General features: G+C 41.6%; 1 protein-coding gene across 1 annotated transcript in view; it reads right to left on the bottom strand.

The window, feature by feature from the left end:
* Nucleotides 1-15,493, bottom strand: part of LOC139643441 (glutamate receptor ionotropic, delta-1-like) — a gene marked incomplete at its 5' end in the record, with an annotated part of 40,886 nt that extends 25,393 nt beyond the window's left edge. Inside the window, 4 exons of the mRNA XM_071518587.1 lie at nt 8,785-9,127; nt 12,360-12,434; nt 13,690-13,812; nt 15,392-15,493. Of these exons, the coding sequence (XP_071374688.1) occupies nt 8,785-9,127; nt 12,360-12,434; nt 13,690-13,812; nt 15,392-15,493 (643 nt within the window). The remainder of the gene's footprint in view (nt 1-8,784; nt 9,128-12,359; nt 12,435-13,689; nt 13,813-15,391) is intronic.
* Nucleotides 15,494-16,350: the final 857 nt, after the last annotated feature.

The raw sequence follows: 16,350 nt of genomic DNA, 5'->3' as shown, positions 1-16,350 counted from the left end.
TGCATGATTATAACTATACTTATAATGCATTATGATGGCATTATAATGTGTTATAAGTATGATTATAATGTATTATAGACACTGGCTTCATAGAAAGTGTTACCAAAATTCAAAATTCAACATGGTTTGTATCTGCAGTTGTACCTGTTGTACTCTATAGAAGGTGACATCATCACCTGGCACCAAAGATCAGCCAATAGCAGATGGACATTTCAGCTGCATGATTTTTACCATTAGATGTCAGACTTTACACAGAGTTGGGTTTGGGGGTTTAGTTTCTCTTTAATGGACACACATGGCTGTTTTGGGGATCAAACCTGTGATTTCTCAGCGACACACACACACACACACACACACACACACACTCAAACACACACACACACACACACACACACACACACACACTCACACACACACACACACACCACCAGCAGGTGAGCGCTCTGGTTTATCAGCGGGAGCGGTGAGCGAAGTGTTTTATCAGAGCGACCAGAGAGGCCGCATGGCTGCATCTAATCACACACCGTTAGGCCTAAAAGGTTTCCCAGGCAACCTGCCAGACCATAATAGATGCAGCTGGGTGCGCCACCAGTGTGTGTGTGTGTGTGTGTGTGTGTGTGTGTGTGTGTGTGTGTGTTGAGCAATGATATGCGTCTGTGTGTGTATTCATTCTAGTGTATTTTTGTAAAAATGTGTGTGCATGTGTATGTGGGGTTTTGAGTGTGTGCGTTTGTGTGGATCCATGTATTCATGCTTGTGTGTGTGTGTGCGGGTGTGTGTGTGTGTGTGTGCAAGTGTGTGCGAGTGTGTAAGTGTGTGTGTGTGTGTTAGTTGCTGAGCTGGTCATCTCTCCTCATCCAAAGGCACCTTTACAGCGTTGTTCTGCTTTACAATCCTTAGATGCAGTGTCAGTTTTACAATTTATTGTGTGTGTAAGTGTGTGTGTGTGTGTGTGTGTGCGCGTGTGTGTGTGTGTGTGGTGTTAACATCAACAGCAACAGTTTAGCCGTTATTATAACAATCTCACAAACTTCTTTATTGAGATTGACGAGCACGATCTGCAAATGGTTAATGGACTAAAGTGCTAAAACCAATTCTCTATGAAGGCTACACACAGGACGATCACACACACACACACACACACACACACACACACACACACACACACCCATACATCATTTTACGATAAAACATTTCTACTAAGCCTCCTCTAATTCATTTAAGCGCATGAACATTTTATAGCCTTGTTTTTGCTTCTCTGTTAAATATTTCAGATGCTACAAATCCTCTTGTGATTGTTTTTTTTTTTTTTTTTGTTCCTCTTCTTCTGTGGTGCTCGGCTGTAATCTGTGTAACCGTTCTAAATTAAAACTCCCCCCCCAAAAAAAAAACTCCAAACCCAAATCCGTCTTCAGGAGTCTTGTAATCTTCCCTCTGCTGTGATCGGGTCTGATTGATTTCAGTCGAGCAGCTGAGCGGCTAAAACTGTTAGATCACTTCAACAGAGACACACATTTCTTTTTTTTTTTTACATTTTTAGACATTTAGCTGATGCTCGAGCTCTGTTTGACAAGACTACACTGTAAAGAAAAAAAAAAAAACATCCATCTTAACGAGTCGTCTAGTCTCATATTCAGCCTTCAGATCTTATTTTTCTGAAACCAAGAGAAACATTCTGCAGTGAGGAGAGATAACTCCACTTGTCTCCAATGCAGCTTCACTTGTTTCAGGAGTTTTCTAGAAATGAAAGCAGTCAGAATAAAGCAGATCACTGCTCTGCTGTCAAGAAAATGACTCTTGATTCTACTGAATTCTTCAAACAAGTTGATTTGCATTGGAAACAAGTGAAATTATCTCACAACACTGACAGATTTTTTCACTTATTTTAAGAAAATTAGTTTAGGATAAAGACGAGGAGGAGGAAGAGGAGGAGGAGAGGAGGAAGAGGAAGAAGGTAGAGGAGGAGGAGGAGAGGAGGAGGGGGAGAGGAGGAGGAGGAGAGGAGAAGAGGAGGAGGAGGAGGAGGAGAGGAGGAGAGGAGGAGGAGGAGAGGAGGAGAGGAGGAGGAGGAGAGGAGAAGAGGAGGAGGAGGAAGAGAGGAGGAGAGGAGGAAAAGGAAGAAGGTAGAGGAGGAGGAGGAGGAGGAGGAGGAGGAAAAGGAGGATAAAGACAAGGAGGATGAAGAGGAGGAGGAGAAGAGGAAGAGGGTAGAGGAGGAGGAGGAGGAGGAGGAGGAGAGGAGGAGGAGGAAGTGGAAGAGTAAGAAGAGGAGGAGAAGGAGGAAGAGGAGGAGAGGAGGAGGAAGAGAGGAGGAGACGGAGAGGAGGAAGAAGGTAGAGGAGGAGGAGGAGGAGGAGAGGAGGAAGAGGAAGAAGGAGGATAAAGACAAGGAGGTGGAAGAGGAGGAGGAAGAAGAAGAAGGTAGAGGAGGAGGAGGAGAGGAGGTTTAGTTTAAATTAGAGTTTAGGACTAAATAACTTGTTAAGAAGGAGATTTTTTGCAGTGTGTGTTTCAGTTTTGACTGAATCTGCTCAGAGAAGCTGCCATGGAGCCAAAATTATGATTATTATCTCAATGAATGACGCACGTTTTACTTGTTGTCATGGCAACGCTATCCATTACTTTAACTGGAAAACTGTGTTTCTTTCATGGTTTCAGAAAATGACTCTTGATTCTACTAAATTCTTCAAATAAGTTGATTTGGAAACAAGTTAAATATATATCTATATATCTAACGCCATTGGCAGATTTTTTCACTTGTTTTAAGAAATTATGATTTTAGGACTCAATAATAGACTAAATAACTAGATTTCTTTTACAGTGTCATGGGATCAAACCTGTGAACCTTCAGGTGCAGGACGGTCTCTCTCCTGACACTGATAGAAGGTAAATGTTCAGTGCTCGGCATAAATTTTACATTTTAGGCATTTTGCTAACAAGGAGAGTTTCAGTGTTTTGCTGCTGATGAATCTCACAGAACTTAAAAGGACAGAATGGTCCTTCCACTGTTTGTCATGGTAATTTTGCTAGTAGCCTATAGTATAAAATGGCAACTATGGAATTTTAAGTGTTAGTTGCTATGGTGACAACACAAGTCTTGAGAACTGAGCAGACGAGTCTGTTAGCAAACTGTCAGAACTCAACTGGAAGCTACGTTAGCGACGAGGCTAACGTAGCTTCATCACAGACTGGACTTCTCTCTCTAGCTCTTCTAGTCAACATTAGCATGTTAGCAATCCATGGCAGCAAGGAGACAGAGAAGCTGCTTTGGTTCTTGCTGTAAAACCTCTCAGCTCAGTGACTTGCTGTGAGTCGCTTTATACAGAAGCTAGTCCAACGGGTCACAACAAGATGGCCGCCGCTCAGACCGTCCAGGAACACTGATTTGAATGGGAATGACCGTTCTATCCGTTCTAGTTCTGTGTTGAATCCATTGGTTTCTGCTGGGATCAAACTGTGAGCCTGCAGCTACAGGACAGGCTCTCTGTCTAATCACTCCAAATCAAGCCTACTCAAACTCCAGCCTGTCTCTATAAGGTGTATTATGCTGAAACAATTAATTCATCGATAGAAAATTAATCAGTTATAATTTTGATTAATCATTTTAGTCTTATCAAGTAAAAATACCAAACATTTGCTGGTTACAGCTTCACAAATGCTTTTCTCTGTTTCATCTCAATATAAAATGAAGACTTGTCTGCTGGCAGTTTGAAGAATCACTTTGGGCTCTGTAATTTGTGATGGGCATTTGTCATTACTTTTTACATTTTATAAACTAAATGATGAATCCATTCATCAAAAAAATGATAATGAAAATCGTTACTTGCAGCCCTAATAATCATCCATTCATCTCTCCTCCTCCTGCTTTAACATGACGCATTACTGTATTTCAACCAGTATATAGAATCCAGCTCGACTGTTCAATGCTTTTCTACAGAGACTTGCATCGCAAATCTCCTAGCAACCATGATTATCCCCACCATGGAGGCTGGGCGCTGATGCATTATGGGTATACTCCAATATCTAAGCATTTATATGCTTTTTAACCTCGAGGCCACAGTGCCGGCAGAACCTCGTTCCAAGGTAATTATACGCTGCACAAATGCGAAATAAAAATCACCTGCTGAGCACTCTCAAGCCCCTGGTAATAATGTACTGTGTGTGTGTGTGTGTGTGTGTGTGTGTGTGTGTGTGTGTGTGTGTGTGTGTGTGGCTTTGATAGCTCGCCCCGGAGCGGGTGTGATGAAAGCTTAATGAGTGCAACTTTATTTTAAACTAATGAACTGATGGTTGTTTTTGATATGAATAGAGTTTTGTTACTGCTGAACTGAAGAGTTTTGCTCCCAACTGAGATATTCCCCACTGGAAAAGAAAAATAGTAATAATGACAATAAGATACTTTATTCATCCCCGTAAGGAAATTCTCTTGCTTTTATTTCTCCTGAATGAATGTGAAGCGTTTTGGAATTTGAACTCCTCAAATTAGACTTAAAACAGAAAGGAAGCTGTCAGAAAACATTCCTCTTGACGGACAGATCAGCTGCATGTGATCCAAACTTTGAGATGAATATGGAGGGATGTGATTGGCTGATCAGATCCCTCTCCGCTGACCCTCGCTCTGAGCCGGGTCGGGCTCGCTCGCTCGGCCGCATGTTAAAGGTTCACTTCCAAATTGTTAAACGTCCGTGACAAAATGTTTCCTGAAGTTCCATCGTTCGAAATCTCTAAACAGACGCTTCTAAAAAACTTTTTTGGGGTCACGACCCTCCGAAACAAAAACAACACAGAGTCTGGTTGCAACAAGCTGTAAACCCCAAGACCAAATGATTCTGACTTTCCTGAAAAACAGACAGGAGGCTGGAAAGCCTCTTTGAGTCGGTCATGAGGAAAAACAGATCCAAGGCAAACAAGTTGAAAAGCCTTTACTCTCAAAGACAGATTGCAACATTGTTTCTCTTAAAAATGCATTTCGAAACATTGTCGACACAATGGATTCACATATCACCATCAAACTCTGTGGCCAATCTCTAGCCAATGCACAATGCACTTTTTACATTCAATTTGCACATTAATAGCAATATCTTGCCTTACAGTTAAAAAAATCTACTTTATTCTATTCTATTTATTTTTATCTAGTACAGTAGTTGTAGTGTAGTATAGCAGTTGTATAGTATATAGTAGTTGTAGTTGTATAGTTTATAGTAGTAGTAGTTGTAGTGTAGTTTTTGTGTATATATATATATATATATATTTTGTAAGTTTGTGTTCTGACTTTTTACCTACCTCATTGTGTGTGTTTTCCGTCATTGCTGCTGCAACACTGTAATTTCCCTTGGGGATAAATAAAGTACTCTATCTATCTATCTATCTATCTATCTATCTATCTATCTATCTATCTATCTATCAGCAGACAGAAGAAGAGGCAAACCCTCCATTATTGGACCAATAAACAACATGGCGGCACTGGAGAGTCATTTCCGGTTTGGACAGAACTGACCTGCTAATGTTTCCAAACCTCGGTCCAGTGGTAGATACACAGAACAGACAGACAAATTTTACTTAAAAACTCTCATAAAATGAGGTATGGTTGGAATATTATTTGAATATTTCAGTTTTGTTTGACATCACACCTAACATTACCATTCGGTTCAATGAGATGAACATTAATTTGATTATTTAACGTGATTTTGCATACATGAACCATATCGTGATGTATATTGATATCGAGAAAAATCCTTATAATTATCATGATATCGATTTCAACCCAGCCCTAGCTTTAGATCAGCCTGCTTAGCCTCTCAAAAGCTTCAGTAGTTGTGTGTGTTCAACCCCAGTCTGACTCCTGTTAGTTCTCACTGTATGTGTCTCTTTTCTCTAAGTGGAGAGCGTCTGGCTGTATCGGGTGACTTCAATATTCTCATTGATAATCCAAATGATAACCATGCTAGAGAGCTGACTAGCACGCTAGAGGCTTTTTGTATGTCTCAGCATGTGTCGGGGCCCACCCACAATCGGGGGCATACCTTGGACTTGATTATCACTAGGGGTCTCAATATCACTAAAACTGCTGCTATTGATGTTGCCATATCTGATCATTTCTGTGTTTTCTTTGATGTGTGTATAAATCTGGAACTACAAGCTAGCCAAAAATTGTTAAAAAACGCTACATCAATGATAATACTGCTTCAGCATTGATGACATTGCACCAGTTAAGGTGAAAATCTCTGGTAAGCAAAAAGCACCCTGGAGAAATGCTATGTCTGTAAAACAACGGAAAAGAGAATGCCGAAAGACTGAATGTAAATGGCGAAAAACAAAACTCCAGGTTCACTATGATATCTACAAAGAGGAGCTCCAAAACTACAACATAGAATTGAGAAATGCCAGACAATCTTTTTTTGCCAAGATCATTAGTGAAAATACAAACAATGCACGTACACTTTTTACTACTGTTGATAGACTGATAAATCCCCCAGCATCAATTGCCCCAGAGCTTCTTTCTACTGCTAAATGTAATGAATTTGCCGCCTTTTTCAGTGATAGGATTGTGAGTATAAGACAGACTATCAGTGCTTCCATGTCTAACAGGAAGGTTATGCCTCAATTTCCTTCACGCATAAATAATGTAAGTAATATGGCAAATTTTACTGCTATTGACTACACAACACTTGAGGACACTATACAACAGCTTAAGTCGTCCACCTGCTGCCTTGACCCTCTGCCCACAAGCTTTTTTAAAAATATCTTTAGCTGTTTGGCGAATGAGCTATTGCAAATTGTTAAGAGCTCTCTTTTGTCTGGTGTTTTCCCAAATGCTTTGAAAACTGCTGTTATTAAGAGTTGCCTGGATGCCTCTGTGATAAGTAATTACAGACCTATTTCCAATCTCCCTTTTATTAGTAAGATCCTGGAAAAAATTGTCTTCAACCAGCTTAACAACTATTTAATTTAAAATGCCCACTTTGACGATTTCCAATCCGGATTTAGACCTCGTCATAGTACTGAGACGGCCCTTATTAGAGTTGTGAATGATCTTTGTATAAACACAGATTCAGGCAAGCTTTCTATCCTTGTACTTCTGGATCTTAGTGCTGCATTTGACACTGTTGATCACACAATATTATTAGATAGACTAGAAAATTGGGTTGGACTCTCTGGCCCGGTCTTAAATTGGTTCAAGACCTACCTGCAAGGCAGGAACTACTTTGTGTCTATCGGTGACTTTGTCTCTGAAAGGGTCAGTATGACATGTGGAGTTCCACAGGGCTCAATCCTTGGCCCTCTTTTATTCAACCTCTACATGCTTCCACTAGGACATATCATACAGAAAAATGGCATTCACTACCACAATTATGCAGATGACACTCAGCTCTATATATCTCTTTCTTCAAGTGAGTTTGGTCCTGTAGATTCTCTGATTCAGTGTACTGAGGAAATTAATGACTGGATGTGCCAAAACTTTCTTCAGCCAAATAAAGACAAAACTGAGGTAATTATCTTTGGTACCAAGGAAAAGAGACAGACAATTAGGGCTCACCTTGACTCCCTGTCTCTCAAGAGTAAAGACCAAGCTAGGAATCTTGGTGTTATTATGGATGCTGATCTCAATTTTAACAAACATATCAATACCATTATAAGAGCAGCCTTTTATCATCTTAAAAATATAACCAAAGTATGGGGTCTTATGTCAAAACCTGATTTAGAAAAGCTGACACACGCTTTCATTACCAGCAGGTTAGACTACTGCAATGGTCTTTTCTCCGGTCTCCCAAAAAAACTCTGGGGCGTTTACAGCTGATTCAGAATGCTGCTGCCAGAGTTCTGACTAAGACTAAGAAAACAGAACACATCACACCAGTTCTTAGGTCACTGCATTGGCTTCCAGTGTGCCATAGAATTGATTTTAAAATTCTGCTGCTTGTCTATAAAGCGCTAAATGGCTTAGCTCCAACATACATTTCTGACCTGCTCATAGGATATGAGCTACCCAGACCTCTGAGGTCATCTGGGACCGGTCTGTTAGTTGCTCCCTGGGTGAAAACTAAATCAGGTGAAACTGCTTTTAGTAATTATGCTCCAAATTACTGGAATACACTTCCAGAAGCACTGAGGTGTGCTCCCACTGTCAGCTCTTTTTTAAAAGTCGGCTCAAAACATTCCTTTTCTCTGTGGCCTTCTGCTAAATCATCTGTATGTAGATGCAACAGGTGTTATCTTTATTTATTTATTTTATTTATGTTTTACCTAATTCATGCAAAATTATTCATAAATTGGCATCATGAACAGGATCCCAACAGGAGTCTAGAGGAACTCTGGTGAGTAGTTTATCCGCTCTGACGGGATCCTCAAACCTGTATTGAGAATTGAAGGATTTCTTGAAGTTTAATAATTGTAATTGTTTAGATGATCTGTGTATTGTTCTACAGGAACATTTACGAGTCCTATAGGGGCTGTGGGGCCTGTAGGGGGGGGGTCAGACCACCGGAAAGACTCTAGGCTCCTTCGAAGAATCCTTCAAGATCTCATCTAAATTGATTTCCTTTTTGAGAGGAAAAATTGAGGGAGTCAGTCTCAGAGAAGTTCTACTGGCTGATCAGAGGTGTCACCAGTGTGAGAGTGACTGCTCAACATCTTTCTTTCTTTTGTTTTTAATGTCATATTATGTATTTTTTCTGTTTTATTTGAAGCACATTGTATTTTGCCTTGTGTATGAAATGTGCTATATAAATAAAGTTTGCCTTGCCTTGCCTTGTCTCACTTTGTCTCTCATCTGGTCTCTCTCACCTTGCTGTACGAACGCTCCGTACACGATCCAGATGGCGCTGTGCAGGGAGCCGGACCCCACGCCGCCGGACGGCTGGCCCGGCGGTGCATTCTGGGTAGCGGAGGAGCGCAGCGCCTGCAGCCTGTTGAGCAGGAAGATGAGCACGCCCACCACGGGGACGGCGGCGGCGATGCAGGCCCAGACGGCGAGGTCGAAGGGCGCGAAGAGAGAGAAGATGTTGATCTTCTCCTCCGGTTTGCGCAGCAGGATGCCCACGCTGTAGTCAAGGTAACGCTTACTGAAGTCCACTACGTTCTCCCGCTCAGGGGTGATGGTGATGGCCGACACCGCCAGGTCCGCTCTCTGAGGAGGAGGAGGAGGAGGAGGAGGACAAAGACGAGGAGGAGGAAGAGGAGGAGGAGGAGGAGGAGGAGGAGGAAGAGGAGGAGAGAGGAGAGGAGGAGGAGAGGAGGAGGAGGAAGAGGAGGAGAGGAAGAGGAGGAAGAGGAAGAGGAGGAGGAGGAGAGGAGGAGGAGGAAGAAGGTAGAGGAGGAGAGGAGGAGGATAAAGACGAGGAGGAGGAAGAGGAGGAGGAGAGGAGAGGAGGAGAGGAGGAGGAGGAGGAAGAGGAGGAGGAGAGGAGAGAGGAGGAGGAAGGAAGAGGTAGAGGAGGAGGAGAGGAGGAGGAGGAGGAAGAAGAGGAGAAAGAGAAGAGGAAGATGAAGACAAGGAGGAGGAAGAGGAGGAGGAGAGGAGGAAGAGGAGGAACAAGAGAAAGACATACAGATGGAGAGGATGAAGGGAAAAGGAAGCAAAGCAAGTAAACAAACAGTAAACAAAAAATACATTTAAATGTGTTTGTTTTTGTTTTATTGATGTGACGCACATGGATGTGATGTTGTGTTGTAACTGATGAGACCAAAGACACATTTCCTGCCTTGGCGGTACAATAAAGTTCTATTCTATTCCATTCTATTCTATTCTATTCTATTCTGTTTTGACTCTCTAAAAACTCTGTCCAATAAACAAGCTGCTTCTGAGTCATGTGACTTTTGTTTACAAGTCCTGCTTCTCCTCTAATTGGTCAATTTGAACCTAAAGGAACCAAATACAAAAAATTCAATAAACAAATAGCTGAACATTATTCTACACTGCAACTAATATCGCAATATGACTGTCATCTAGGACAGTGGTTCTCAAGCTGGGGATCGGGACCCCCCAGTGGGTCGCAAGATCATTTTGGGGCGGTCGCGGGGTGATTTATGGAATAGGAAAAAAACATATTTCTACTATACAAATGTATTATCATGTCTATTTTTCTGATTTTTCCTTAATTTTTTACTTTTTTTCTTGTAAAATACTGAATTGTTTTTAGCCTCTGTGCCTCCTCTGATAATGAATCAAATGAGACAACCTGAAAAGGGAAAATCATTCGTTCCACTGAACCACTGATCTAGGACATATCACTCTGAAGCTCATTGCTATTCTTCACTATATCTAATATCATGTAAACTCACAGTGGGACTAAAACTACAGACAATTGCTATTCTTCACTATATCTAATATCATGTAAACTCACAGTGGGACTAAAACTACAGACAATGTAGTTTGATGTGTAACAAAATCCATCACTCATTCAACGGAAACAGCAGAGGTATTAAAAATATAAAAATATGTCTTCCTCCCGCTGCAGTGAAAGCTGGCCGGAGGTGAAACGCCGGACAGGAATAAATCTTTCAGCCAAACCAGATTAAAATAAAAAAAATTAGCGATGAATCTTTAAAAGCATGTCAGACATCACACATTCATGACTCCTAAAGGACATTCGGCATGCAAGTTTCATGGGCTGCAGAGGTGCTGGCACCCCGGCGTCGCGGTGATTTTCATCTACGAAAATGATTCCTAATGAGATCCTGTGATCCTATTTCTCTCCTGCGGCTCGATAAATAATAAAAAATCATATAGAATAATCCTCTGGAAAAAGCGTTTGATCCTTGTCCAGGAGCAGATCGCTTGGCGCTTCACAGGAGAAAGAGAAAAAACAGCTTCACTCTCCACCTTTTGCTCTTTTTGAACGTCTTGTATATTTTTTTCCTATTTTGTCTGTGAGTATGTAAAGTGTTGTATGTGTTGCTGCAAGCCAAATTTAATAAATCCTGTTACTAGTCAAGATTTTTATGTAAAAAACACCAAGTGAAATCCTGGTTTTGGGTATGGAGACAGTGGGATTGAAACTAAAGAGTGAAACTGAAATCCAAACTGTCTCCTAAACAGCAGCAGAGAAAGCTTTAGATCTTTTTTTCCCCCTCGTCTCTTTGATTTCCTTTGGTATAAAGCATCACAGACCCGACCTGCAGTTTGCTGATGTCACCTTACATAATCTGGGTATTGATGTTCAAACGGTTTTCCACCCGTCACCTCTCGCTGACATTTGGACCCGGCGAACGTGTGAAGTCGCCCGGGATGCAGCTTCGAGGACAAAATCTAGTCTTGAACTCGAAACGGGGGACAAGAAAAGGAAAAAGTCAGAAACTAAAAAAAGGCGATGCTGCCGGGGCAAAAAGTGGCTTTTGAGGTCCGTTTGAAAATTTTTTGATGGAGGTTTTGGGTGAAAAACGGGCAGGTGGGAGTTCAAAAGACACAAGTCTGCCAGGTAGGAGGGAGGAAAACAAGTTTTAGTGTTGCCGAGAATAATTTTTCCTCAGCCAACATCATTTTTCATAGAAATACGTCGCTCTTCCCGTTTTCAATACTGTTTCATGTATAGCAGTGGTTCTCAACCTTTTTCATATCAAGGACCCTAATTTAGTCCACATTAGGGCCACGGACCCCATTTGATGAGATTTTGTCTCTCGGACCCAAATCTGAGAATATTTTTTATTGTCAGATATGATTTTGTATAGAATTCCATGACTATCTGTACTGTAGGTAGAGAGATAACAGTGAAACTATGATCAAAATAGTCATTCTAAAATGACAAAATAATGAAGTTTAACAATTCATCAATTTGCTGGGGACCCCCTGGAATGCCCTCAAGGACCCCTGGTGGTCCCCGGACCCCACGGTGAGAACCACTGATGTATAGAATCAGGTCCTGTGTGTTAATTAAAACTTGCTCACTAAGTTATACAATGGAACAAATGTGTAATGCAGCGTGAAGTGCAACAGATTCAGAAATCATGAAAGTATTTTGAAGGTTTGATTGGCTCACGCTCAGAGAGACTGTACGGTGGCCAGCAGGGACAAAGTTTGAGAACAGGCAAAAAACCAAAGCCTGTTTAAAACCCAAGCAGCCAAACCCTCAGCTGAATGTTGAAGCCGATCCTGAAGTTCCTCTAACATCCGCTAGAGTCCGGCTGAATCCGCTAAATTGAATTATTACCTTTTAATACTTTTTAAGACCTCGCGGACATCCTGGTAACCGAGGCGATCAAATGTTGGGTTAGCGGCCGGTGTGGCAGCTGAAGCTTTACCAGCAGCTGGTGCTTGTCAGGTGGTAACTTTGGACCCTGAATTCATTACTGTTCTATTCCCCATAAGTCACTCTGGATAACTAAACTGAATAGTGTGAACAGTGAATTGTAATATGTTGTACCTTGTTGATGAGTTCTCCGATCATGCCGTTCCAGGAGCCGTTGGGAAGCTGAGAGCCGTACTTGCTGTCGGCCACCTGGGAGGACAGAAGAGAGGTTTTGTGAATCTGGGCCACCTGCTCAGGTCAAACCAACACACTGACGTTTATTCATCCTCCATACTGTAAACCTGCCCAGCTGTAAATCACTCTGCACCACTCTGTGTTCAATCATGCTTTTATCAATTAAGGAGCATCTCAAAGATCAGGTCTTTTCTCTCTCGGCCTCATCTTGAGAAGGTCGTCCATGCTTTTATTTCATCTCGGTTAGATTATTGTAATTCATTGTATTCAGGGCTGAGCCAAAAACCCATCTCACACCTTCAGCAGGTACAAAACACAACCTCTCGGCTTTTAACAAAGACTAGAAGACACGATCCTATCAGCCCTGTTTCAGCCTCTCTTCACTGGTTACCAGTCAGTTTTAGAATTGATTTTAAGATTTTACTGATCACCTCTAAAGCTCTTCATGGTTTAGCCCCCAGCTACATTGCTGAATTGCTGCTCCCCTATGAGCCAGAGAGCAGCCTCAGATCCTCGGGCGGGGCTCTGCTGGCTGTTCCTAAGTCCCGGCTCAGGACTAAAGGGGACCAGGTTTTTGCGGTCCAGGCCCCTCGGCTCTGGAACTCCCTGCCAGAGGATCTGAGGCTCGCTGAATCAGTGACATCTTCTAACTGCTCAAAACATATCTTTTTAATTTATTAATTCTAGCACACTGTTTTATTGCCAACATGTCTTATCTGTTTTATTATCTTATCTGTTTTATTTGTTTTATTATTATTATTATTGTTTATTGTCTTTATTGTTGTTTTTTTATTCTATTTCATTTTATTTCTGTATTATTTCAATTGCCTGATTTTATTTGCCTCAGTCCTGAAATATTTTAATCCTGGTGCAACCATGTAAAGCACTTTGTAACTTTGTTTTGAAAAGTGCTGTATAAATAAAGTTAATTATTATTATTATGTCTCCCATCTCCCTGGTCACTCAGTCTACTGCTCTTACTGTACAACTGTTTTTGACATGATGTGCATTGTAAATTTCTGCATTTTATTTAGTTTATTGTAATGAAAATAAAATAAAAATAGTACAAAAGTTGTGGTGATTTAAGTTGTTTGGTGTATTTGGTGTTATGCTCCATCAGGGCTCAACATGCAAACAGCAGAGAAACCAGTCGAACCAGTCCAGTCTGACTGCAGCCATAGCTTTTTTCTACCTTGTGTGTGTGTGTGTGTGTGTGTGTGTGTGTGTGTGTGTGTGTGTGAACTGATCCTCAGCATGCCAGCTAACCCACCTGGTAGATCTCATATTTGAATCCCAGGATCTTGGCCAGAGCGTCCAGGACGTCGATGGAGAAGCCCTTATATCTCTTCGGCTGTCCCAGGATGTTTTCTGCCACCATGACAAAGGGATCCTCCTGCAGATTCACAGATCCAAGCAAAAAAAAACATGAATCACTGAGGGGAACCTTGGCTCATTTGAAACCTCATCATTGAAACCATCCTCATCATGCTAATACCAAGATCCTATGGGCTAGAATTGTTTAATATGTTATCAGTTTACAGATTTATATTTATTTGTTTTAAGTTTTTCTTTAATTTTCATTGCATTTTATTTTTGTCAAGTTTTGCTGTCTACTGATTTTATTTTTGCTATTTTATTTTATTTATTTATTGACATTTCAGCATTATTACAGGTTCATAAAGACAATTTTTCATTAAAAACACTGAATTATTTTGCTGTTACAATAAAACATCAATACTAAGTAGACTAAAAAATGTAAAATGTTAAAATCTAATATCTCATATCTCAAATCTAAAATCCGCTGTCATTTAGGAGTCTGCACATCTCTTTCTTTCTTTCTATTTTCCTTGTTCAGTTTTATGTGAAGCACTCTGTAAATTTGTAACTGTTTTTGATAAATGCTATACAAATAAACTTTATTGTTATTATTATATTAACATATATTTACAGACCAGTGCAAGAGATACGTAGAATGCGCAAATGTGCTTCACTGGCTATTCACACAATGAGATTTACAGAAGAGAGGTGTGAATGTGCATCGCTATATTCACTAAATAGGCATTAATATTCACACTATCGGGTTTCTTTTAGATCTCAGAGCCACTTTTGACACTGCTGACCATTCTACTTGAACACCTGGGCTGAAAACCTGTGTTTACATCACTGAGGACGCTCTTAAACGGTTCTCATCATTGTTGGCTGACAGAACTTTCTGTTGCGGCAGGAGAAGCCTCCTCCTCCTCCTCCTCCTCCTCCTCCTCCTCCTCCTCCTCCTCCTCCTCCTCGGCTCAGTTCGGTGTGGTGTCCCTCAGGGGTCGATTCTCGGCCCCCTGCTGTTCCTGCTCAGATTACTGTAACTCTTTCTACTTCGGTCTCAGCCAGACTTCCCTCTACTGCCTGCACTTATTGCCAGAGGCAGCCGCTGGACTTCTATTACGCCTATTTTTTGATTTTTTAGGTCTTACTGATAACTTTTAAGGTGCTGCACGGTCTGGTGCCCAGCTACATATCAGACCCCTTTAATTCCTTGTGAGCCAGTGTGCAGCCTCAGACCCTCGGGGAGGAAGCTGCTGGCTTCCCAAAGTCCAGGTTTAAAGACAAAAAGTGACCTGGCTTTGCAGGAGCTTTGGAACCCTCTCTCTCTCTCTCTCTGAGGAGATCAGGCTGGCAAAATCCTTCAAATCCCTTCTTAAAAAGCACTTTTATGAACAGGCCTTTCTGTAATTGCTATTTTAGAATTGCCTCTTTCATTCTGTGGTTTGATCTTGTATTCTGTTTTTCTCTCCTGTGTTTTGTGTTTTTTCTTGTTTCAATTTCTACCTACCTTCATTTTATTTCTTCACTCGTACTTAGCACTTTGATTTTTGGCCTTTTCTCGAGCTGTAAAGCACTTTGTGACATTTGTTTTTCAAAAGCGTTCCACAAATAAAGTTTATATTGTTGGTGTGTAATGTGTGTAAGGTGTTGCCTACCAGTAAGGTGACCACTTTGACCATGACTCCCTGCATGCCGTTCTCAATACGACTCTCCTTCAGACTGCCGTTCAGTCCATGGACCGAGTCCCATGTAGCCAACTGGAGAGAGAGAGAGAGAGAGAGAGAGAGTTAGCAATTACACAAACAGTGTGGCTGGGTTTCCATCATTTCATTTTCAGTGTGCATAAGGCCTTTCCTACAGAGTGAGAACTGAGGGAGGCGAGGAGAGAGAGAGGGAGGGAGAGAGGGAGAGAGAGAGAGGGAGAAAGAACCCGTCAATTAAGCAAATCCTACATGCTGTACAGGCTGCACTTTCACAATTTATTCAGTGGTCTCATTTGTTTTCATTGTGCAGCAGGCCTTTACTACAGAGGAGAGAGGGGCAGAGAGAGTCACGCAGAGAGAATGAAATAAACACTAACAAAAAGAGGGAGATCTATACAACATGTCCAGACGGAACAAAAAAACAACCCACTCCAGCACGGCTTTATCCAGCGCACTTTCAGCCTAATACAAAACTCACCGGCCTAATTAGCCTTCGTCTGGCTGTCAATCAGAGACCATTAGGTCCAAATTAGCTCCCCCCCCCCCCCCCCCCCCCCCCCCCCACCCCTCCACCCACACACCTTTAGCCCCAGAACAATTTGGCATTCACCAAATCCTCTCAGGATAATTAACTCCGGACTCATCAAAGAGCAGCGCAGATTACGAGTCCATTTGCTGTCCAAAGATACTGAGCATATTTATGTATATGTATGTGTGTGTGTGTGTATGTGTGTATGTGTGTGTGTATGTGTGTGTGTGTGTGTGTGTATGTGTGTCAAAGAGCATGTGAGATTGTCTGTTCTTTTACTTTGATACTGATGAGGGCCAAATGTCCTCATAAGGATAAAAAACATGACAAAATCCTCCCAAGTGAGGACATTTTGCCCTTCCTCACTTCTTTAAGAGGCAAA

The sequence above is a fragment of the Centroberyx affinis genome, unplaced genomic scaffold, assembly GCF_046629955.1.
Source record: "Centroberyx affinis isolate AG114_WGS23_722 - 3 ecotype Tasmania unplaced genomic scaffold, CSIRO-AGI_Caff_v1 ptg000610l_1, whole genome shotgun sequence".
NCBI classification, from domain to species: Eukaryota; Metazoa; Chordata; class Actinopteri; order Beryciformes; family Berycidae; genus Centroberyx; species Centroberyx affinis.
The sequence above is the reverse complement of the archived record's forward strand: the minus strand, read 5'-3'. Positions and strand labels throughout refer to the sequence as shown.